The sequence below is a fragment of the Cyprinodon tularosa genome, unplaced genomic scaffold (assembly GCF_016077235.1).
Source record: "Cyprinodon tularosa strain WSP-4 unplaced genomic scaffold, ASM1607723v1 ctg161, whole genome shotgun sequence".
Taxonomy (NCBI): Eukaryota; Metazoa; Chordata; class Actinopteri; order Cyprinodontiformes; family Cyprinodontidae; genus Cyprinodon; species Cyprinodon tularosa.
The window spans coordinates 1,683,390-1,708,864 of NW_024038449.1; the positions used below are offsets into that span (position 1 = coordinate 1,683,390).

Genomic DNA, 25,475 nt, shown 5'->3' on the forward strand with positions numbered 1-25,475 from the left:
ACTAAAGTATGAGCTTTGCAGATATAGTCTATACTTTATTACCCTCTTTGTTCTTTCCTCAGTAAGAATTCATAGACTGTAAGAATAAAAGCACAAGAATTTTATGACTTAAATGTAATGTAGTGTAAAACAAGGTAAGGTAAGAGAAGCAGGAACAGACAGTAAAAACAGATTAAAGCAGCATTTTTAAGAGACAAGCTTTATCCACTATAACCACCTTGGCTGGGTCAGCGGGATAAATTAACCAGCCCAGTATGTGAACATGTTTAACATAGGAAGAGAAAGGAGATTAGTCTTACCCTCATATTGCCAGTCTGCAGTTAGTTACATCCACACCACACCAGAATGAAGGAATATGGACAGAAGTCAGGAAGGGATTGAAAGAAGAAAAAATCAGAACAGAAATATTAGAATTAAAAAAAACACGTCAAGGACAGGAAAAAGGCAAAGAGTGGTTTGAAAAGATAGCTGCAATTTTTGAAGTACATCTGTGCTTGATCTAGATGTATGGAAACAGTTAAATGAATTACACTCTTGAGGCTTTAGTTGCCAAATTACTTCAACCTATTGATACAAGATAAAACTTCATTAGCCATGACTAGAAGCACGAAATTGTTACAATCACATTAAAGCATCCGCTTCTATTTAGCCTTTCCTCCTCATCCCTTGTCTTTGCCAGGATTCATGAAAACATGCCACATGCATTAAATGATGGCCAATCATTAGACTACAGCTACATAAAATGGTTGGGAAAATCCCAAAGGAAGCCTGGAAGATGAATATCTGCTAACCTAGAAATAGATTTCATGGAACAATGATCACACACTCACTTTCTCCCCCTATACCACTTTCCCCTGTCCTCCATTATAACTCATTACTATGTAACATGGATGATTTCAACAATCACCCAAACTACGGCTGAAACAATATGATTAATCGTGATGAATCGATCATTGAAATAATCGTCAACTAATTTAGTATTATATTAATCAACTCTAAAACGTGTCTTCAGCTGACAGAGCAACCCATCCTGAGCAGCATTTATACAAACTTTATAAAAAAAATATTTAAACAAGATAAGAAAAACTTTTTTGGCAGTCAATATGCTCTATCCAGAACTCTTCTGTTTAAAAAGACTTATTTAAAGAACCTTTGGCTATCCAATTATTAATCGATTAATTGCAAAAATAATTGACAGATTATTGGTTTGCTAAATAATTTTTAGTTGCAGCTCTAATCCAAATTATTGATTGTTTTAGCAGCAACTAGAAAAACAAAATAAATAACACCATTTCAAAACTGAGCAAAGGTACTTGATATCCTCTTAAAGCTTAAATGAAATCAATCTGTAGAAGATTCAGCTGATTTGACATAAATAAGAAAGACAGACCTGTCTGTATAAGTTCTCACAGATGACTGTATGTCAGAGTGCAAACACCAAGCATTAAGTGAAAAAGCTCTCTGTAGACCTCAGAGAAAGGATTGCCTTGAGGTACAGATCTAGAAAAGGATACCGGTACATATTTTTTCTGATTGAAAAGGTTTTAATGAGCACAGTAGCTTCCATCATTCATAAATGGCCGAGGCCGGGAACCACCAGGGCTCTTCCCAAAGCTCCCTGACGGTCTTAAATGGAGCAAGTTGGGGGACAAGCCTAAGAAACTTATAGGGGAGGGTGGCCTAGTCGTTAGGGCATTGCACTTGGAATCCAGAGGTTTTGAGTTCACGACCCACTCCCAAAGACTGACATTCTGGCTCCCTAAGCAAGACCCTTAACGCCAGAGATGCAGAGAGTTCTTTTATTTTAGGGGAGTGCTGGTCTAGGTGTTAAAGCAGTGCATTTGTGCTCTGAGAAGGTTGCAAGTACCTGGTTTGATCTCCACAGACTGCCACTCTGGGTCCCTGAGCAAAGACCCTAACCCTATAGCATTTTGAACTGTCTTGCCACTGAAATTTCCTAAATAAAAATACTTGCCTTGCCTTGCCTATGTGGATGTTATACAGCCACTCAAACTGGCAGACTTGTCAGGATAAAGGGAAAGATGAATGCAGCACTTTACAGAAACATCCTGGATTAAAACCTGCTCCAGAGCAGTCTTAAAATTGGGCTGACCGAATAATTAATTTTCCAGAAAGACAATGACCATGCCCTGCATCTTTTCGATGTCCCTCTGTTGCTGTACACCTGATTTAAATTATTGCATGTCCTCCTTAGCAGCTTTCAGGTGCTTCAGAAATCTATTGATTATTCTTTTATACAAGTCAGGTGTGTGGCAGTGAAGAAACATCTAAAACATGCTGGGCATTGGTATGTGAGGACTAGGATTGACAGCCACTGGTCTAAAGAGGTATGCTTTAAGGTTATTACTTTATCTCAGCTTCTTATTTTTAAGTAAAAGAAGTAATACAGTTGCTTGTTTGGATGACAGTCAAAAGAGAGAACAAGTGGAAAATATATTATAAGAAGCCTCAAAACATGACAAACTAAACAACTGATGTGTAAGCACTGTGAAAATATCCCAACTGGTTAGTCATTAGCCATTGGCAATGCTAGATGTAAAGCATCACCCCTTCTTCATAAGTTGTGACAAAAACAGCTGTTTAAAAGGACCGTTTGACAGTATGTTAAATATTTCTGCGATGCATTTGGTTATTTGTAGCTTACTCTGTTATTTTTCATTAACGAGGGAGAGCTTAATATTGTCTAAAATTGGGAAGCAAAGATGGAAAAAAGGACCCCAAGAGAACCCTAAAAAATAATCACTTGATTATTAACAATAAAAGAAAAGGGGGAAAGATTGTTTAATATCTAGTGTGAGTAGGATAAAATAAAATGAGGGCAAAAATAAATTGTTTATTTTATTTGTCAGTTTTTATGCTGGTATGGTACGTTTTTTGAGTTCATTGGTTTAGTTAGAAAATATTCACTGGAATGCTGTTTTTTATGGATGTTGGGCGGCTTTATTGTAACAGAAATATATATGGCTCAAAAACTCACTGAGCAGTGCCGACAGATAATGGGGGTTAAAGTTGACACACCACTATAATGTCTCTTATTCGCCTCAGGAGCTAGTAACAAACCTATAACAGACGCAGAAGAAAATGTATTTGAACAGTCAGAGGATTGTGACACAGGTCAGGCCTGTAGAGGTTTTTCCCAAGGGTAATCCTGTACATGTCTGTTCACTTACAGCCAAGGTGAATGCTGCATATTGATCATCTACTGCAGCTTATTGCTCAAATATGAAATGGCTGAATTTGATGTTCAGCATGTCATTTAGCCCTGGTAAAGGCCTGGTAATGCGTTATTTGATTCTGGATCTTGGCATCCGAGAACTAGACCTGAGCACTTCATATCTACTGAATGGTAAGTTACGTTACGATTAAGTTACCATTTTAACCTTTTTTTAAACCCTTTTTGGAGTTACAATCCTATACATTTAAGTTGTTTCTAGTTTAGAAACTTTAATCATTCCACTGTAATTGGTAGCGGAGAGAAAATAAGTAAATAGGGAGAAAGTTCCCTCTGTGTTTAATCCATCCCTGAGGGAGAGGTGTGCTCCAACACTGATTAGTGCATGAGATGAAATCTTTGGTTAAGGGTCTTCCTTAAGGTCCAAAGTGACCATCTGAGTTTCAAGCTGGAGACCTTTAAAGCTTCTCTGGGATGCAAACACCCGGCTCTCTAATCACTATTCCATCACTACCATCTGGCAAAACAGCTAAATAAATAAATAACAGCTGTCCATCAACCTTAGATATTCCAAAGTCATTTTACTAGGGTGTATGCATAACAGGGCCAATTCCATCCATCTTCTAAAACTTATCTGTCAGAGTCCCCCAAAGGCTGGTGCCTATCACCAGCAGTCGATGGGCAAAAGGCGGAGTACACCCTGGACAGTTCACCAGTCCATTGTAGAGTCATACATTCTCACAAGACTATTCACATACACACACCTACAGCCAATTTAGCAACACCAATCAATCTAACAGGCATGTTTTGGGGCCATGGAAATACCCAGAGAGAACCCAAACATGCATGATGAGGTAGAGTTGTTTGATCTACTACAAATGAGACAGCCTTCTGACTCTTTAGGGCACATGTTGGGCAGCTGTCAAAGCAGCCTTTTAAAGAGCAACTTTTTGAATAGCCTGATATCTCAACCATTCATCATTTAAAACAGCTTTAAACATACGTTGGAATAAAAGTAACTACGTCATACACTTTTAGTATTTTTTCCATTTTTACCTGTGTTTTTTTAATATGTTAATTTTGTGTTCATCTGATGTTCTTAGTGTGAATGTCAATGTAAATTTATTTCTAAAGCAATTGAAAATTTAGCTTGTACATTGAACAGAGTTTTGTGCAGTATTTATGAAACCACCTATAAAATAAAACAACATATTCTCATAATCAGTTCGTATGAAATCGTACGAAAAGTTATGCACAGTATTTTGTACGTTTTTGAAGTTTTTTCTCGAAAAAACATATCAGTGCGCATGCGCAGCCAGACAGACGAAAAAGCAGATCGGCGGACGGACGTAAAACTGGGACGGACAGTGCAATAATTACTTCATGATGTCTCTCACTAGGTTGCTTGCTGTTTTGTATGTTAGGGTTAGGGTGAGGGTTAATTGTATGTTAAATTGTCTGTTATTGAAGATGCGCATGCGCACAGATATCTTGTCTCGAGGCAAGACGTAAAAATACGACGAAATACAACGAAAAAAACGTCAAAAACGTACAAAATACTGTGCATAACTTTTCGTACGATTTCATACGAACTGATAATGAGAATACACTAAATAAAAACATTGGAATAAAACAAGTGAAAATAAAACCCAGTACATTAAACAAATAGGACAAAGACGGAAAAACAATTACTCGGTCCCTTCTGCTTTTAAGTATTGTTTTGGGAACATGTAAGAATAATAATACCAACAACCATTACAATTTCGAATAACAACCAGATTTCTTTACCAGACTGACAGCTCTTGATTAGATACTACAGTAACTGGGTAGAAAATGCTGCCATGCAGTTCATCATTGCTGTTTGGCAGAAAACTTTGATTTATAGAATTCAAATAAATTATTTTTTTAATTAATGCCCTACTTTATAGGAAAAAAAATTCTCATGAAAGCTGTGAAAATAGCAGATCTAGTTCAACACATCATATTGGTCAATATACCAGACAGACAAGAAAACAAAATGTACAATAAAGAAATTTTTTCCATCCCAAAGCAAACACTTCGTGATCTACTAAAAAATTATGCATTTTGGAGCAAACTTCATTGCTCCAACAATACAAAGAAAAAAAAAAACATTGCTCTTTCTACTTTGGCAATTTTGACTTTATTTCTGAGAATTTTCCCCCTTTGTTACTGAAACTCAGGGGTCAAAGTAGATGTAATTAAATTGATTTGATATGAAAAAAAAAACAAAGAGAACCTTCATAACTGCCTTGTAATGCCATGGCAATCCAGACCTAAATTGAATGAATATGCTAACTAAAAAGTTTAAATATTCAAAGGAAACATAGACAATGTTTTAATGACAGTACAAGGAAACATTTACATCATATTTAGACAGATAGAAATGAGAACAATCAGAGAAAAATATTCAAAGATCTTTTCATCTAGCTCTTTATCCAAAGATAAACAGTATGCAATGAAATATTTTCTTTGGATATCATTTTGGGATTCCTTTTGGTAGAAATTAAAGACTGTTTAGTATCACCTCTTGTGAGATGGAAGAAATAAAATCTAGACAAATGGATTTTTTACACTCAGCAGAGGATGATCAGCCACATATAATTTATTAAGTATCACGAGCAGGAAGAGACATACTGCTGAGAGCGAACCATCAGTGTGGAGCATAAACTCATGCGCATGCAAAGATGCATTTCTCCACAATCACAGCTAGAAGAGTTCAGCGAGCAGTACCCTATTATTCCGGCTTATTTTCATCCTTGCCGCTGCTGCCATGATGCATCTGTGGTCAAGCAGATTTAGTACACCTACAAAGCAGGTGGGCGGCAGGATCAAATAAGACGCAGCATTGCTGCTTACGTAGCTTGTCTAACAGATTACAGCACAATGATGCATTTTAAATGTCTGACTGACCATCTGCTAATTTTTATTTAGTCTCGTCTCGTTGATGAAAACTCAAACTCATGACTAGTCATGTTTTCGTGATAAAAGACCCATGTTTAGCTCTTCAGTTTTTGTTATCATCATGAAAAAAAGGAGTGGCAACTAAATAATTTCGTCATTGTAATCGTTGACCAAAACAACACTGGTTAAGGCTTGAGCTGCAGCGTTTGAAATGACCTGACAACTCTGTAAAGAGGATTTTTTCAAGATGTACTAGATAAGGCATTAACAAAATAGGGGCTAAGATTCAACCACCATAATAGAAGGGTACTACCACAGAAGAGCAACAATCAACATAAACAGATACACATTTGTAGAGGGTCATCTTTGAGCACAACATTTCACTTTTCTTTCACTAGTTCACTGCACCTCTTTCATCAGTCCACACTTTCTCTGCTCTCTTTTTCTCTTCGTATTCTTCTTTTCCATCACTTGGCTTGCCACAGGTTTGTGTCTAAAAGTAGCTAGCAGCAGCAACCCAGACTGACACAGTACATTGGCTAATTTGTATTATGTGTAGCCTGGTCCCGGACGCTCCGGAGGGCTTTACCATGTTAACATGAGAAGCAGCGCCAGTGAACTTAGACAATGTCGTCAGAAAACATGCAGTAATTTATAAATGTTTTTAAATCAGGTTGAGTCCAGATTAGCCAGCAGGTGGGACCTGAATAAAAGTAATCTTCTCCAAAACTTTAGGTGCGAACAGTAATTTAGAAATAGGTCTAAAATTGGCACAGATATTGTGGTTAAAATTTTTTCTGTTTTTTTTTTTTTTTTTTATAAGATGATGACATGACCATGACATTTAATTGTGAACAACTTGTATTGATAAGGAGGATAACTGGTCAATTGATGCAGTTTTGTCTATTTTTTTTATCTTAGTGTGGAAGTGACTATAGAGGCAAAAAAATTAATCAGGCCTGCAATACATATTGCAATATGCATTAATTTACAGAAATGCAAGATCTCTGCCCTAATTTGAAATTTTAGAAAATTCTTTCCAACAATTCAGGACAGGTTGTCAACAATTTGACCATCAGTCTTGTGAGTCTTTCCAAATATCTTTATTTCAGGTCAGTAACTTTGAAAGACTATAAGCCATGGAACAACAGTTACTAGTTACATCACACTCCACCAGCTGGCCAGTGTGTGCAGGCACAGATGACAGATGTGTATCCTGTGCTTGACTGCCTTTTTATCCTTTGGTGTAAGCTGATGCCCCTCATATATTACTGAACAGCCATTTGTTCTCTATGAGGCAGCTAATATGCTTATCAAACTGGCTTCAGCATCTTTCCTAGACCAGGTCTTTACTTTCCCTAATGTATTTCTACTTGTCAGACTGATTTCTCTCTCAGACAAATTTCCCAAAATAATTGGATGGCAGCATCGAAAGGAAGAGATTACAAATGGAGATAAATATGCATTATATGGAAGACAGGTTAAGTCAATTTAAAATCAAGTTCACTGTGTGTATATCTTTAGAAACTGTCTTTTTTTTCCTTAAATTTAAAATTCAAAATATATTTGCCACTTTCCAATAAGCACTTTATTGGGTGCTAGTTTACTTCTGCTTCTCTCGGCAGTGTCAGCAGCCACATCGAGATCAAGGGTTAACAGCAATGAAATGCAAATTTTCTCCCCTTCTTTGACAGTGTGGCAGGTCCTTCCAAGTCAATGTGCTGTCATAGTTAGTGATTTTCTTTATACTGGTACTTATGCCCTTCAAGTGGCCAAAAATCTGCTGCGACTTCTCTTTTGCTATAATATGCATTTCTAAATTCTGCCATTCTAATGTTTCAGTATAAAAGAAAAAGGTCAAAATGACCTTGATCCTGTTTTCTGCTGTGCTGACAAAAAGTTTAATTCCAGACAGTTTAGGTGACGGATGAGGGTGAAACATACTCAGACTTACTCAGACTTTGCACTGAGCTCCCGAAAGGTCATCTAAAATGTTTGAAATCACCTTTGCATTTGGATATTACTACCATCAATATAATCATTAATCACATGCCATCAGATCCCTTTCCTTTTCAACCCTTTGGTTTCAACATTTAATTTAAGAATTAGTCATTCAAATTCTACCTATAAAGCTGGTAGAGGGACCAAGGGTGACAGGAAGTCTGTCTGGGCAACAAAAGAGTTACCGCAGCAGAGACAATCCGTAGAATTTGATCAGGCTGGTTAAGAGCGAGCCATGTTGTCTCCAGGCTCACAAACATACAGCTTAGCAACTGTATCCATGACACACATAGAAAACACACTGCCTTTTCACAACACATTAGACAGGTAACACAAATGAGTCCATATGCGTGTCTGAATTACTGACACATGCTAGGGTTACCATGAAATATACATGCTGAGGTTAAGACTCAGCACAGAACCTGGACAATGCTGATTGTGAGTGTCTGTGTTTACTGACACGTCAGCTGAATAAAATTAATGGGTTTGTTTTGTGCAGCGTGAGACAAATTTAAAAGTACTACTGCTGTCTTAGTAATAAGTCCTCAGAAGCAGTAAAATGACAAGAATAGAGGCTTAAGCTGATCTACAGAAGTCTAATTAAATGGAAAAAATATAAAAGCAGTATATTTATATTTGTAATAAAATAATGGCATTAGTTATTATCTGTTAAAAGTGTGGAGCTTCTTCTGAGACAGTTTGAGTTGTTCATATAAGCTGCCAATTGTTTTGATCTAATTAGAGTGAAACAATTGTACACTATTTCAGCCAAAATTATTTTCTCAGCAAAAACTGCTGTTATGTCTTTTTATCAAACAAAGACCAGACATCTTTCTGTTCATTTTACAGTTCTAAATAAAAAAAGAGACTAGTAAAGAGAAGAATACTCATAAAATACTTGTGAAACCCAAGGAGGACAAAACCAACTTATTTTGGCATGCTTAGTAGAAAGGAAAGCTACTGCATCAAAAAAGTAATCATGCAGCCTAGATTCCGATTTGAGAAATCCCATTTATAAATGCCTGAAATTCTGTGATAAGACACATTGGGAAAAAAAACAAAAAAAGGCACAAAAAACGCAAAATCTTTACCTAAGTCAAGTGAGACCAGCAGTAGCCTATAGATGGGTTGCCAACACACTTTTCAGGTCTATTTTGAAGTCCAGTCTTCTAATGGTATGTATTGGTACTTTAAACTGGCCTGGATGATCACTTCAGGCATGGGTCACTGAAGTTTCAAAAATTGGAAATGGATTTGTAACACTTTAGATAATAACATATGCCGGTGACTATGTAAAAATGTTTTTCTGCATTATTATGGGAAAACTTTTTATCCTACTTTAGACTATGAAATAGGCCCAGTGTAAGCCATTTTTTTTTTATTCTACAAGCTTGGCAGTTTTCAGATAATGGTGTGACTAGACTAAAGTTAGTATTTAAAATGTTTATGATCACAGGTAGATTTAGATTTTTATAATAGAATTATTTATCTCACATAACCAGCTTATTTAGGTTTTCGCTGTAATAAATACAATTCCAGTGGATCAAGGGTTGCCTAGTGGTTAGGGTATAGGGCTTTGAATCCTGAAGTAATGAGTTGGAAACCCATTCCTACAGACCGCCACTCTGGGTCTCTGAGCAAGACCATTAACCCCTGATTGTTCCCCAGGCACCCTATGATGGCAGCCCACTGCTCCCCAAGGGGATGGGTTAAATGCAGAAAGTTAATTTCTCGATTGTGAGACCAATAAAGTTTAATTTATTTATTTATTTAAAATGCTTAATTTGAAACTGCATAATTTATTTATTCAGATTTAGTTGCCTGACATTAAATTAGTTTCATTATCTGAAACGGTGTTGTTTTAGATGCATGTTTTAGAAGTTTCCCTGGGTTAATACACCTAAACCAAATAAATTAGTTTCGCATCTCCTTAATAACATTCAGGTGTGTTGGGTTTTCAAACAAGGGAAAACAGTCATTTGATCAGAGATGATAGCCCTGAAATAAAGAAAAGAAAACTTTGTACTTGCACTTCATCTGCAAAGAAAAGAAGAAATTACAAATTTAATATGTAACTTCCACTGTGTATCACTCGAGTGTTCTAATGGTACAATGTGTTTGCTCATTGGCTCAGAAGGTTAATTGATGACTAGAAAACCCTTGTGCAATCATGTTCACACATCTGAAAACAGTTTAGCTCATTACAGAAGCTACAAAACTGACCTTCCTTTGAGCAGATTCAGTTTCTGGAGCATCACATTTGTGGGGTCAATTAAAAGCTCAAAATGGACAGAAAAAGAGAACTTTCATCTGAAACTTGCCAGTCTATTCTTGTTCTTAGAAATGAAGGCTATTCCATGAGAGAAATTGCTAAGAAATGGAAGATTTCTTACAACGATGTGTACTACTCCCTTCAGAGGACAGCACAAACAGGCTCTAACCAGAGTAGAAAAAGAAGTGTGAGGCTGCGTTACACAACTGAGCAAGAAGATAAGTACATTACAGTCTCTAGTTTGAGAAACAGACGCCTAACAGGTCCCCAACTGGCATCTTCATTAAAAAGTACCTGCAAAACACCAGTGTCAACATCTAAAGTGAAGAGGCGGCTGCGGAATTCTGGGCTTCAAGGCAGAGTGGCAAAGAAAATGTCGTATCTGGGACTAGCCAATAAAAGAAAAAGATTAAGATGGACAAAAGAACACAGACATTGGACAGAGGAAGACTGGAAAAAAAGTGTTGTGGACAGATGAATCCAAGTTTGAGGTGTTTGGATCACAAAGAAGAACGTTTGTAAAATGCAGAACAAATGAAAAGATGCTGGAAGAATGCCATCAGAGGCCTTAACAGAGGCCATCTGTTAAGCATGGTGGAGGTAATGTGATGGTCTGGGGTTGCTTTGGTGCTGCTAAGGTGGGAGATTTGTACAGGGTAAAAGGGATTCTGAATAAGGAGGCTATCACTCCATTTTGCAACGCCATGCCATACCCAGTGGACAGCGCTTGATTGGAGCCAGTTTCATCCTACAACAGGACAATGACCCTAAACACACCTCTAAATTGTGCAAGAACTATTTAGAGCAGAAGCAGGCAGCTGGTATTCTATCGGTAATGGAGTGGCCAGCACAGTCACCAGATCTGAACCCTATTGAGCTGTTGTGGGAGCAGCTAGACCGTATGGTACGCAAGAAGTGCCCATCAAACCAATCCAACTTGTGGGAGCTGCTTTGGATGCAACTCCTCCAGATTACCTCAACAAATTAACAGCTAGAATGCCAAAGGTCTGGAGGATTCTTTGACGAAAGCAAAGTTTGATGTAAAAAAAATAAATAAAAAATTATTATAATTATTTCAAATACAAATCATTATTTCTAACCTTGTCAATGTCTTGACTCTATTTTTTATTCATTTCACAACGTATGGTGGTTATAAGTGTGACTTTTCAGGAAAACACAAAATTGAACAGTAGTGTATGTAGATGTAAGGAAGAAAATTTTTTTATTCTAATTGATCACTGGCTCTTTCCAACTGGCTTAATATCATCATGAAGTTTTGATTTAGGAGCCAAATTGCCAAGTTAATAAGAGCTAAGAAAAAGTGCAGTAATTTTTCATCCCCAAGACATCTGCAAATTACTGAATGAAATGAGATGGCATGATCCATAAATGACTGAGAAGCTAAAGACAGCTTCTTGTGATATGACAGTAAAGAAAACCTTAAAATCTGTTTTTTTTTGTCTTTATCAGGATGCACCTTCATTACTGTAATACTATGCGTTTCACATGATAATTTGAAGTAGGTGTGTCCAATGGAGGCTAATCAAGTTTACAAAATGTTAAACATGTATCAGGTAGCTATCTCAAAGCTGTTCATTTCTGCTCAAAACCCTTAATATCTAATAAATAAATTATAATACAAAGAATGTATTGCATGGGGAGTTGTGGGGATTTTTCAATAAACATTTCAATTTCAAGATTATACCTGTTGGAGCTATTTATTCTTTATTTCTTTATTTATTTGAATTGTGTTAATTCCTAAACTTATATATTTTTTGTATTATTTACAGACTTAATTTATAGGTTAATTGTTGCATTTTTGTGCATCTATTTTTTGTTGTTTTATTATTTTTCTTTATTTTATGTAAAACAGGAAGAAATGTGGGCGGTCCACTTTCTATAATTGTAGGAGCCTGGTAAGGACCAGCAGGCATTTGGGTTAGGGGCCTATGGGTTTTTACCAGTGCAAGAGAGGTAACAGGGCAAGGAAAGTTTGAACTCTGTAATGTGACAAAATATAGGAAATAAATCAACTAAACATCTACAAGTTTGGACTTCCACTTCTTTTGCCTGCGTCAAGAAAACGTGACCCCAGTGCCTATAGTGGCTTATTGGAACTTAATTGGATGTTTGGTTTGACAAACAATTGCCACTACAATCAAGTAAAAACCCACCTGTGGATCAAGTAAAAACACCCTGTGGAACAAGTAAGGAACCAGCCCATGGACTAAAAGGAATACCTCATCAATCAACATGCTGGATTTATGGATCTCAAGGATTCCCTTCAAACAAAAGGTTTTGGATCATCTTTGATTAAATCAAGCGACTTGATGCGTCAGACTTGGATGGACACGTCACTCATTCATCAAGCTGGTATGTGACAATATTGTTCAAGCTATAAAGGAAAATAGTGAAACTACTGGAGTTTAAAGACATTATTTCACTCCAAAGACTGATGAGATGAGTCTGATGTGACAAATTGATGCGTAATTGGATCAAGCCGTGAGCCGACGCCCAACATGGAAATGTTTGTTCACAAGAATCAATCTCTTTAAACAAAGAGATACGTTTGTGCTTTTCCTTGTGGATTATTCGTGGACTAAGATGCTTTAAATGTTTGAAATGATTCAAAGAATCTGCAAAAATGTCTGATGTAAAGAGCAAAGAGGATGACACCCAGACGTCACAAAACAAAAGAACCATCAAATTTACACAAAAGGGTTTGGAGTTTTATATAAAAACATGTCAAGAAAAACGAAGTTTAAAGTGTAAACAAGCTTCAAAATGTATGGAGAAAATCTCTGCATTAATGAGCTCACAAGAAAATGTTAAGAAAGTGGCTTCTGACTTTGCAAAGTTTATTAAATGCTATCAAGAAGCAACTGATTTACACGAATCACTTTTAGGTTTGCCGTTGCGTGACCCCAGTGCCTATAGTGGCTTATTGGAACTTAATTGGATGTTTGGTTTGACAAACAATTGCCACTACAATACCCTTTTTTTAATAAAGTAAAAAGATTACTGCTTATGCCAAACAGTTACAACTCTGTTAATCATGAAGATTCATATTGGCATCATATTGGTACTGTATATTGATAAAGGGTTTAAAAAGCCCTATAATGTTACAAATGTAGTGACAATATTAAAATAAATTTAGGTAAAAATGCTTGAAAAATAAATAGCTCTGACCAATAAGACAAGGCCAAGGCATTTTTATTTGTTTAGCACTAAGATTGCCACCCAACAAAATAAGGATTCAAATTTTATTTGGCAGTAAAATTTTACATCCAGTATTGAACCAATATGGGATGTAATTTGTTCCATATTTTCAAAAACATTGAATAGAAATGTCTCTTATAAGTACACACATCAACTCAAAATCAAAATTTAACAAGATAAAATCCGGGAAATCCTAAAGCCAGCTATATAGGTAAAGCAAGATCTAAGGACCTCCTAAGCTCAGTGTTTGCTGCTATCATGGTTGCCCAGAGATGGAAACCGCTTACTGGCTCTGTCACCTACACTACAGTACACCCGATATGTCACCATATCCTTAGAAGGAATGCCTTGCAAAAACACATGAGAAAGATGAGGAAAAGCCTCTGCTGCAGAGAGAGAGTCGGGATAAATAGTTGAATAACTATAAAATATGTCTGGCAATGTGCAAGTGTTTAAAGTGGCTCACTGTGGGCTGTGGATGGCTCAGGAGAGAAACATAAAAACACAGAATCCCAAGCATCATTCCTTCCTTCTCCAACCATCTCCTAAGACTGCAAAATTATGAATGCCATGGTTCCATTTACTATAAAAGGGTAGTTAAATACATTTTATTTAATTAACTCTAACAGACTCAGATTTTAAAAAATGTACAAACAAATACTGCTAAGATAATGCATATTGAATATTTCCTAGTTTTAAAATGTTTTCACCATCTTTATGTCCTAACATTGATATTTTTTGGGAATCAGTATTTAGGAAATGTTTCATAAAGAATGCAGAATTACCAACAAATGGGTTCGCTGCTTATTCTGTATTAGAGAAGTTGCTTGAGAGCATTTAGTGCAAAAAATGTGTAATTTTTGGTAAATAATTTTGAACATCCTTATTACACACTTTACACAAACAGACAACATTAAGGTGGTAGTGCTACTGTCAAATAATAGATCATATCAAGTAGTTAATTTCCGCAATAACTATGTCATTTGCATATGGCAGTCTGATATATTTTTCCCACTGTTTGGTATATTACTTTATATGCAGAAATGTTCCACAATACATTTTCGATTTTTAATGAAGGATTTTACCCTTCAATTGTCTTTTGAGATTACCCCTTTACAAAAAGTAAAACCACTTTGACACACTAAAGCTGAATGAATTAAGTAGTTTTTCAAGGTCCTGCGAGAGACATTAGTCCTTTAATCCAGGAGATCTTTAGGTGATAGAAGGCTGACTTTGTTGTGATCTTTATGCACCTTCACAGGTCAGAACTGAGTCCATCACTACACCAAGATTGCAGGTCTGATGAGTGGTTATTAGCTGAAGCAAAAAAAAGCTTTGTGCTCCTCGTTCGGTGCAAAGCCATTATTTCAGTTTTGTTTTTCTTCAACTGAAGAACATTTTCCATCCATGCTTAGAATATGTTCTATGAATTTACCCTGCAGTTGAATGGGTTTCTTAGTCACATGTTGACAACATAATGAAAGATCTGTATGTCTGTCGTTTGGAGAGTTACTGCTTCTCATCTTGCTGTGCTCTATAATCTAAATTGGGGGGGCCGATGTAGATACTAAATAGGAAGGGTCCTGAGATGGGAGCATTGGATTGGGATGTGTGATTTTTGTAAAGTGAATTTACCCTTATGACACAAAAAGCCAATGTTTTTAAAGTAGGATTCAAAGCAGTTAAATCCTGTACTGGAAAGTCAGCACTTTGAGATTTTTGAGATTTTTCTTAATGAAAAGTGCGGTACAAATTGGATTTATTATTATTATTATTATTATTATTATTATTATTATTATTATTATTAAGTCTGGCTCTGTTTTCTAGCTTCTAATAAATTCTAATAAAATTGAGTTATCAACAGCATCAAAAGCTGCTCTAAGGTCCAATGTACCAACATTGTGTTCTTCCACTGCCTGCATTTATATTGTTGTCACCGAACACCTTGACAAGGGCACTCTCAATTGTGTGGGAAGCACAGAAGCCTGACTGGAAGACAGCAGAGAGGTCATGGTCATTGTTAGAAAGGTAACTGCTTAAACACAGCATTCCAATAACCTTACAGATTATGGTAAAGTCTGAGATGGGCCTATAGTTTTGCAGTGACAGCTTGTCCAAATTGTTTCTTTTTCAACAGTAGTTTGATAATTGCTGTTTTAGGGCCTAGGCAGAAACACCCTACAAAATGTAGTTTTTTTATTTAATTGATTCAAATGAGATGGTATCACAGACAAAGCTGCCGGTAATACATTGAGACAGCAGGAGGAGCTTACTTAGGTTCTTGATTATTTTAGCTTTTGTATTTTATTTGACAGAACAAGAACAAGAGTTCAAGATTTGATGTGTGTAAACGTTTTAATTATCAGTAAATGTAGCACACATTCTGACTCTTCCTACAAGCATTGATTTCAGTTTTGCCAACCAACATAGCCCTCCATCTGATTAGTGGAAAAATGAATCAAACCTGAGAGGTAGAACGGTGGTTTTTGAGGTTTTTTATAAGCACTTTCTTATTAAGTTCAAAATACTTTCCGAAGCCTTTTTTAATCAGTTTCCTTAATCACACCATATTGAGAAAAATATGTGCTAATTTAAGCAAGTTTTACTTCACTGCACTTTGCTTGTTACCATCTGCTACATGTTTGTCTGGCTTACTTTGCTTGAATATCAAGGATAGGCAAATTGCAGGATGATTAATAAAAAAGTGCAGAGGAAAATGTCAATATGCAGTAGAGAACAAGAAAAAATATCCTCAATGTTTTATTTTAAGATCTGCTCATACTGGTGTTGATGGGTAGCTGAAAATATTATTCAAAGAAAGGGGAGTAATAAAGAAAAAAGAAACAAAGAAAGATCAGATTCCAAAATTGGATATAGCAACACTAAAAAAAATATATTTACCTCCCAGACTTTGATAATACCCACCTATTTACAGTGTTTAGCTCTTATAATTAGTTAACCCTTAGCAAAAGTATTAGCACCAGTTGCAAATGAGTAATCATTCATCAAAATGACAGGAGCATGGCCCACCTGTAAACCAGAATGGTACATCAAAATCTCACACCCAAGTCCAACTCAGAATTTGTGACAAGACCTTAAAATTTATGTAAACAGACAAAATCCATTTGGTCTTACTGAGTTATCAAACAGAGAAAAATGTATAAAAATGTTTAGTCTTTTTAAGCAAAGCAGGTAGAGACAGCTGTCAGGATCTTGGCACTGAGGACTGGCTTAATTGCTAATTTCATTCACCTGTCCTATTCTGCCCGGTACACTGCTAACCTGATCCACCTGTTCCAGCTCCTATTTATACTGCTTGGTACCAGTTGTCAGTGCCAGATTATTCTTGAGCCTTTGGTATTGAGAGTTTTCTAGCTTTACTTAATGTTCTGATTGCCTGGTTCTGATTGCCTGATCCTGATCTGTTTCTGTCTTGCCTGAATACTGGGTCCATCTGTTCTGAGTCATAACAATAGCCTCCATACTGATGGCATTTAAATGAAATTGTAATAAAAATAAGTTTTCCAAAAGCGCCGAGTCCAGAAGACTAAATACAAAAGCTTGCAACATATTTACATTTTTAAGTGAAAAAAATATTTTTCCTTCCAGTTCCAAGTTATACCCTTCTTTGTGATGGTCTATTGCTGAAATGTACCCAAATCTAGAAGTTAAAGAAATATCAATGGCTTAGAACTCAAAGTATAACTGCTTATTTTATATAAGTAAGACTAATCTACAATTGTTTGGTGGCACCAAGAAGCCCTTTGTCTTTTGTGTTTTCTTACCATGATCTGCAACGGTGCAATATCTCTATATGTTTTTTCCATGTTTTTAATTGTGGTAACATGTGTGATTCAATGGGGGTTAATAAGGAATAATAACATCACAGAGAACTGATAATATAAACAATATGTTCAAAAAATTCCAGTATGTGTGGGTCTTTATTTTTTATATGTGAAGCCTTTCTGATCTGATCAAATAAACAAGGGGCACTTTAAAACTACTGGGTCTATTAAAATAATATTATTTAAACTGTTTAAATGAAAAATTTAAAGCAAGAAATTACAATGGTGGTTTTGCAACATTTACTGTAGTTTGAGTAATGCCTCAACATATTTTATTATGCAGAACCAATATGCATAACTAACAGAATAAAATCTATAAGAAAGCTAAATGTATAGTGGATAAAAAATACAAGAGCAGACTGACTAAAAACGAGGTACTTTTTCCTCTGAAATGTCTCATGTCATGTCTTTTTTAAGCTTCCATCAGCAGGTACACCAATCTACAAACCTCCCTGGAGTCTGATTCTTCTCTGTCTTTTCAGTCCTATTCGACCAGCCAGCCATTGATCCATCACTTGTTCATCTCTCCATTCATCCATGGAGGACAGAGAGAGTACAGAGGGCAGGAAATTTGTTAAGGAAAATAATTTTTTGTCGAGCTGATACTTAAACCGAAAAGCTGTGGTGAATCTGCAGCTCAAGACAGACTGAAACAACAGACATAAATGAAGACAATGTCAAGATTTGTAACAGGAAGTACTGTAGGTCTAAAAACATGGGCCAGTAAAAGGAAAGGGTTTTGGAAGAGAGGCAGAGTGACCTTGCTTTAGATTGATGTCTCTCAGGAGAAAACGAATTGCTGAAGTGCTTACACACATAAAACATACACACCCCGACACACACACGAGTTGAAGGGAATCACCACTCCGTCACTGCACTAGCTCATTCATTAGTCCAAATCCTGCTCTCTCTCTCCTTCACTTTCTGTCGCTTTCATGGGTGTCAGATTAATTCCAAGCAAGAACAGGGCTGAAGCTAACCGACCATAGTGGTACTAAACAATGCTTGTTATTGTAGCAACCTGCTAATAACCTACGATGACCTTCTGGTGGCCTAAAAAGTCAACTTTTTCATAGAGATGCATTATGTGGCGTTAAATATCTCGTCTGGTCAATGAGTGACAGGAAAATGAGATCTAATTTCTGGAGAAAATAATAACAAAAGCTTTGTAAGATTATACAATTAAAGCACAAGCCCACCTGTTAGAGCGACAAACTGCATTGTAAGACTTTTTCAGGCAAAAAAGTTAACTTTAAAAGAACACCAGAAGGACAGTTTATTATAACAAAATAAAAGTTGTGTACAAAAACTAGCACCATCTGTGTGTTCTACTTGTAATAATAGGAAGTGATTATGTATATCTATTAGTAAACAAAGGCACACCGTTGTTAAACCATCCTTTCATGGTCAATGGGGATGAATTAGGAGATTCGACTGAATTTGCTGGGAGTGAAACCAGGAAGCAGCCATTTTTGACTTTGCTTACGGCTGGTCCTTGGAGAATGTATTCAAATCAAGCATGCAGAAATGAACGTGTAGAAAGGATCAGGGCCTTACAGTACATTTTTATTGATTTATTTATGTTTTTAAAGGGTTTTTTGAATGCATTATTCATTTAAAAAGCCCTTTGCTAACTATTTTGATAAGACCTAGACAATAAAAAATGTACTTTTCTAGGTTTTCACTAGTTTATATATTTATGTTTTAAAACTGTGGGCTTAACAATTAGCCTCATAACATAGGATTAAAAAAAATATTTTAATATTATTACTTACAGTTCCATTACTGTGCCTTGATTTGAATCATACACAATTTGATCTGTGCCGTCATTTAATGCATGTAATACATATAAATTAAAAACCTATTTAACTTAGCATCTTTCTAATATAAATAATTTCAGTAATACATCTTTAAAATATTTTAGTAAAATATGTTTTTGCAGTATATATTTAGACACAACTTAAAAATAAAACTACAAAAACCCTTTTATTTACTTTTCAGTTAGCAAATTAGACCAATATAACAAGCTACAGTTGTTTTGCTTCTGCTTTCACAAAAACAAATGTATGCTTTAATCATTTTTTTTATCTAAAACGTGTTTCTATTCTGTTCTGTATTTCTTTTCACTTTAAAGTTTAAAACAATTATTGTGTATGTTAAGTTTAATATAAGTATAAAGAAGCTATACCTGCTTTGACTTTCAAATTAAAGTACCTTAACACTAGTGTTAAACTCCAGGGTATGGTATCTTTTGTAATTGCCCTGCCTTATGTAAAATAAATACTTCTACAGAATAAGCAGACAAGATGTAACATTTAGGGATGACAAAAATTGTGAGGATGTTGAAAGAAGGAACCATTATTACAGAGCTGATTTTAAAAGTATTGTTACTAATATAACTTCTGCATTTGGGTTTTTATAAAATTTTCAGATGAAACAAATCTTATTACAAGACACTGATAACCTGACCAAATTCAAAATGCAGTTTTCCCAAGTACACAATGCTGCAGTTCTATCACATTGCATGTATTATGTTTACTGGCTATTTTAGGTCACATTATCTATTATTATTATATGTATTTCCTTCAACTTGATTTATAGAACATTTTCATTTTAACAAGACAGACAAGGTTATGTTAGATTCAAAAGCAAGAGGGATACCACAGCATTACTATTCTGAATGTTAAACCCCAACCATCTCACCTCATCCATAGGCCAAAAAATGACACTAATAAAAAATGAGAGGGACAAAAATGATTAATAATAATGATATATAAAAAAAGATGGGTTATATTAATGATTTTATCATTTTATTTTACCTCCATAGCCAACTGCTTCTATCAAAGACGTACACAAAAAGTTGTTTGGTTTGTTTAAATACCAATCTCACAGTTGGTGTAGATTTTTTAGCTGTGCATCAACATCAGAAACTTATTATGAATGCCACTGACGTAAAATTTAATATTTGTTGTGGGGCAGACAAGCTTGAAATTGATAGAGCTTTGTGACATGCTGCACAGCCAGGAGAAAATAGGTATATGCAGTTGTTCGTAAAAATTAGAAAACAATGAACATGGTCAGCAACGGCAGTGAAATGTGGCGATTAAACAACTGTGAGGTCTTATTGAGGGGCTAAAAGTTTTCATAGAAACAATTTTCCACACCAACCACCAACCTGAGCCACAACACACCATAATTATATTCTTCTGTGTTTATACCAAATTCTTTTGGGGCTAAAATCAGAACTCATTGGCACTGATAACAATTTTCTAATCTGTTGATTTCATGTAAAATGTTCCCTTTGTCTTCTGTTCTCTGCTGACAGCAGTAGGGTCAATATGGTCTTCTGCTGCTGTATTATCTGCCTCAAGATTCAGACTGCTATGTGTTCTCACAGCCATGAAATTAATATGAACATTAATAATATGAACATCTAAATCCTGCATTTCCAGGCTGTAATACGATGTCCTTCTTAGTACACTCTCTCAAAGGAGAAACCTCCAAAGACATTCTAGGACTCTCTTGGAGGTCCTCCATAAAAAATCCACAGTTTTCAAAAAGAGAGGCCTCTCTTCCATGTCAACCATACAGTCAGCATATGGGAGGGATATATCCCAGTTGCCAAGGGATGAAATGATTCAAACTTTGATTTTAATCCAACTATGGCCTGGTCTCCTGAGAAGTCCAAAACAACCATATATAAAGCGCAGACCAGGCTATCTGTTTCTCTCTCTCTGAGTTCTGCAGGAATGACTGAGACCCAGCAGAGAGTAAACGAGAGCAGCTTTCTCCACCCTCACCAGTGACAGAGCCAAGGACCAGCATAGAAGGCTGCTACAGCTGGTAACCTTACATGATACCAACCACCTTCATAATTAAATTTTCCTGAAGACTGTAAAGCTTACATCTTCCTTAGAGCAGAGAGGGGAAAAAAAATCGAAGTAAGTCTGACAGGGAACGTTTTTTCGGCTAAAAAATGTTGGTATCATCCCTTCTACAATGTAGACATGTTTTGAGTGTTATTAATAGTTATGGCAAACTTTAAGTTTAAAAACTAATATGATGTTTATGCTTTCAGATCCATTTCAATTAATCAGTAAACAAGTCCTTTAAAATGAGTTACCTGGCCTTTGTTAGTCAAGAGCTTCTATATCTAACAGACAGCTTTGCCATTGATCCTCTCCATTTACTGAGTAGTTGTAGTTTAAGTGCTGCTACTGATCTAATAATGCAAATTAAATAAGCTTATTAGCTCTTAAGCGGGAAATATTTTCAGACACATCAGTTATTCGGGCACACTTTCACACACTGATGGTGGTCAGCTATATTGTAGCTATAGCTGTCTAGGGGAACATCGACAAAAATGTGGCTGCCATACACCGGGACCACCATGCAGTCAACCCACAATTAGCAGGCAATGAAATGTCTTGCCCAAGGACAGAATAACAAAGACAGACAGAGCTGTTTCAACCTTCGACACTCGGAGTGCAGTAAAAACCTCTGCATTCTCCACAGCTCAAGACTTAAGGGTTCCCAACCCATCTTGCCATTCCCTCAGTAATAATGAAATAACGAAAAAATCCATTGTCAAAATGGTTACTGGTTTCTAATTAAGCCAATAATTCTTTAAAATATTACACAATGTTTATTTAGCTAATTTAGATGTGCTAATTTAACCTTGATCAAAAGGCCTCAAGATAAACTTTGATTCCCATATATGAACTTGACACTGAATTGTGATCCCTTTGCATAATTACACTAATAATTGTTGTCAACCATTTTCATGTATCTTCTTTTTCTATGTCTACTTAATACTAATTAGTTCAGTCAAGTTTAACAAAGGGTTTTTAACTGAAATATGTTTTACTTGGAGTTGGATTATTTTTGTTAACCTGTTAACTCATCACGTCCCATCCACCCGATGTAGGTGGTGCTTAAAAAACTCCAGCCTCAAACTGTCCCAGTAATATTACTGTTCTCCATTATGTGTCAGGCCCTATCCAGGGTTAAAGAACAACATCTGAATTAATTGCTGCTTTTTCAGGTGTTTTCTGGTGATTCTGGTGGGAACAGGTCAATAAATTCTTATATTTTGAATGGAAATTACTGTAAATTTATTCCATATATGCGCAGATTTAGCTGTTTGACCTTAATCGCTCTTTCTTTTCTTGTCCTAGCACACAGTCATTCCGACTTGTTTTCACAGGATTCCATGTGACAGTTTTTTTATTTATTATTAAACAACATAAATGCATACAATTGCATAACTTGTGTCTTGAACCCATTCAGCCCTACAGACCCTAGAGCATAACATGCAATTTTTACCTTCTGTTTAAGTTGGTAAAACAACTGTAATTTTTTGCTTTGTGCCTAAAGCAGAGGACTGTCAGGATTTGGTTTTAAGGTTTTTTTTAGGACCCAAAAGCAAAAGCTGAGAGGCAGGTGTGAGATTTTGGAAGGTTTAATGAAAAATCAGGCAGCAAAAACAAGAATCCAAAAATCCAACTTAAAAATGTAAATCAAAACAGAAATCCAAAAAACACCAACATAAGAATTGAACACTAACCAGGACCATGGAAACATCAGGGGAAAAAGTCATGAGGAGCCAGGGTAGGATGAAATAAGACGAGGAACCAGCAAAGAGGGACTGCAGAGGGAGTGTATTTATGGCTGACTGAACAAAGGTAGGGCTAATGAGCTGATAGGGAGCAGGTGTGACTAGAGCTGATGAGGAAGCCAAGGGAAAAGAACACAAGGGGGCAACAGAGGACAGACAGAAAAACCTAAGCAGTTTAAATGAATCCAGACACACCAATAAAGCTAGAAAACAAGGAAAAACCTGGCTAAACTTGAAACTGAAAACATAGAGAAAAACAACAGAACCAAGATCGTTACAAGGACACCAATTAGCGGACTGCGGTCCGGATCCGGATCCACCTGCTGGCTAATTCGTACCCAACCTGATTTAAAACATTTATAAAATACTGCATGTTGTCCGACGGAACTGTCTAATTTCACTTGCGCTGCTTCTCCTGTTTGTACGGTATAGCCCTCCAGAGCATCCGAGACCAGGCTACTAAGATACAAATTAGCCACTGAGCTGTGTCCGTCAGGGCTGCTGCTGCTAGGTACTTTTAGACACAGCAGGCAAACCTGTGGCAAGCCGCGCAATGGTAAAGAAGGAGAAGACGATGTAAAAAAGTTTAAGAAAGCAGGACTGCTGGAAGAATTGCAGTGAACTAGTGACAGAAAAGTGAAATGGTGCGCTCAAAGATGACCCTGCACATTTTAAGTCTGTTTGGCTCAACCAAATGCTGTGAAGCAGGATTCTCCACCATGACCATAATCAAAAATGAATATCGATCCAGGCTCAAAATGAGCACCTTGATATGTGTTTGAGAATGGCTTTGTCGAGATTCAAACTCAGGTATAAAGCCTTGCAGGGCAGCCTAAAGCCCACTGCTCTCATTAAGCCAGAAAAAAATAATAATAATAAAATAACAAACGGTCATTTCAGGTGTTTTATAACATATATGAATCAAGAAATTGTCTATATACCAAACTGAAAGATTGTTGTTCTCTACTTCAAAACACACTTTAGATTTTAAAATGGTAAAATGTTCTGTTTTTTTTTTTTTTATATATTTTTTATTTAAAAAGTCAATGTATAACCTGGATGCACCTCACTTTATCTCAGTGTTAAATAATGTTTAAAGTAACAGATTATAATTATAAATGTCTCTGGACTTTTACTGGTTGTTGATTTTCTTTATTTGTACCACACTGATTTTTTAATTGGTTACCCCTGGCCTAAAGCATGTGGCTAATATTGTTGTTGTTTTTTTTTTCACATACTTTTGGTTTTAAAATTCTTTAACACAGAAGATAAATATTTAAAGAGACAGCTATAATACTGATCCAACTCATGGCTGGAAAAAAATGATGAGTAATTAATACTTTTACAACAACCTGTAGTATTTTTCAGACCTTGTCAGGTCTCACAAACTCAAAAAGCGTAGTCACTTTCATATGACCTATGTGTTTTATACACTGTTAGCACTTAACTCCTCACAAAAAAGTTAATGATATACAGCATCAATGTCATGAACTGTCAAGGCTCTGTTATAGTCAAAAATAGTCTTAAAATAGAAATTAGTACTTTATTTGACCAAATTCCCTTTTATGAGGTTAGAAACACATTAGCCACAGTTTTGGCATTGTGCCACTTCACCTTGGCCCAGTGGCATACTAAAACCACTGTGGCTCCAATATGCTTCGACTAATTTAGCCACAGTATGCTGCTGTTATTGTATAAGTACAGTATGAGGTGTCTCCTAGGTTTTCTCAAGGACTTTCAGTGTTTTTCTTACGGGGTTTATATATATATATATATATATGTATATATATATATATATATATATATATATATATATATATATATGTATATATATATATATATATATATATATATATACCGGTATATATATATATATATATATATATATATATATATATATATATATATATATATATATATATATATATATATATATATATATACCGGTATATATATATATATATATATATATATATATATATATATATATATATATATATATATATATATATATATATATATATATATATATATATATACAATGACTCTACAATTATATATATATATATATATATATATATATATATATATATATATATATATATATATATATATATATAATTGTAGAGTCAGTTTTGATTTTTGTATGTTGTATATTGTATATTTATTATTGTGAAGTGCCTCTGGGCTAGATGATTATCTACTTTAAATGTTAGACATAGTCATTTCAGTCAACTTCTACCTTTGAATTTTCCTGAATCCTGAATCCTCATTCTTGTCTAATCGCTGGCATAAAGATGACAACTCAGTTCATGCAACTATTGAATTATGAATATCCTATTAAATCAGCAAGTTATAGAATCCTCAGATATGGAGATAAATGAATCATGCTACAGTCGAATCTAA

The 25,475-nt window shown here is 35.6% G+C and overlaps 1 protein-coding gene across 5 annotated transcripts in view; it reads right to left on the reverse strand.

Annotated features, from left to right (window-relative positions):
- The window catches only part of LOC119780510 (protocadherin-15-like), a 336,939-nt gene that overhangs the window by 257,649 nt on the left and 53,815 nt on the right, over positions 1-25,475 (reverse strand). For 4 of the 5 annotated variants that reach the window (XM_038280587.1, XM_038280586.1, XM_038280585.1 and 1 more), the window contains one exon: positions 300-314. The exons of the other annotated variant lie outside the window; for it this stretch is intronic. In XM_038280587.1, coding sequence (XP_038136515.1) covers positions 300-314 — 15 coding nt within the window. The remainder of the gene's footprint in view (positions 1-299; positions 315-25,475) is intronic. 5 annotated transcript variants of the gene reach the window in all.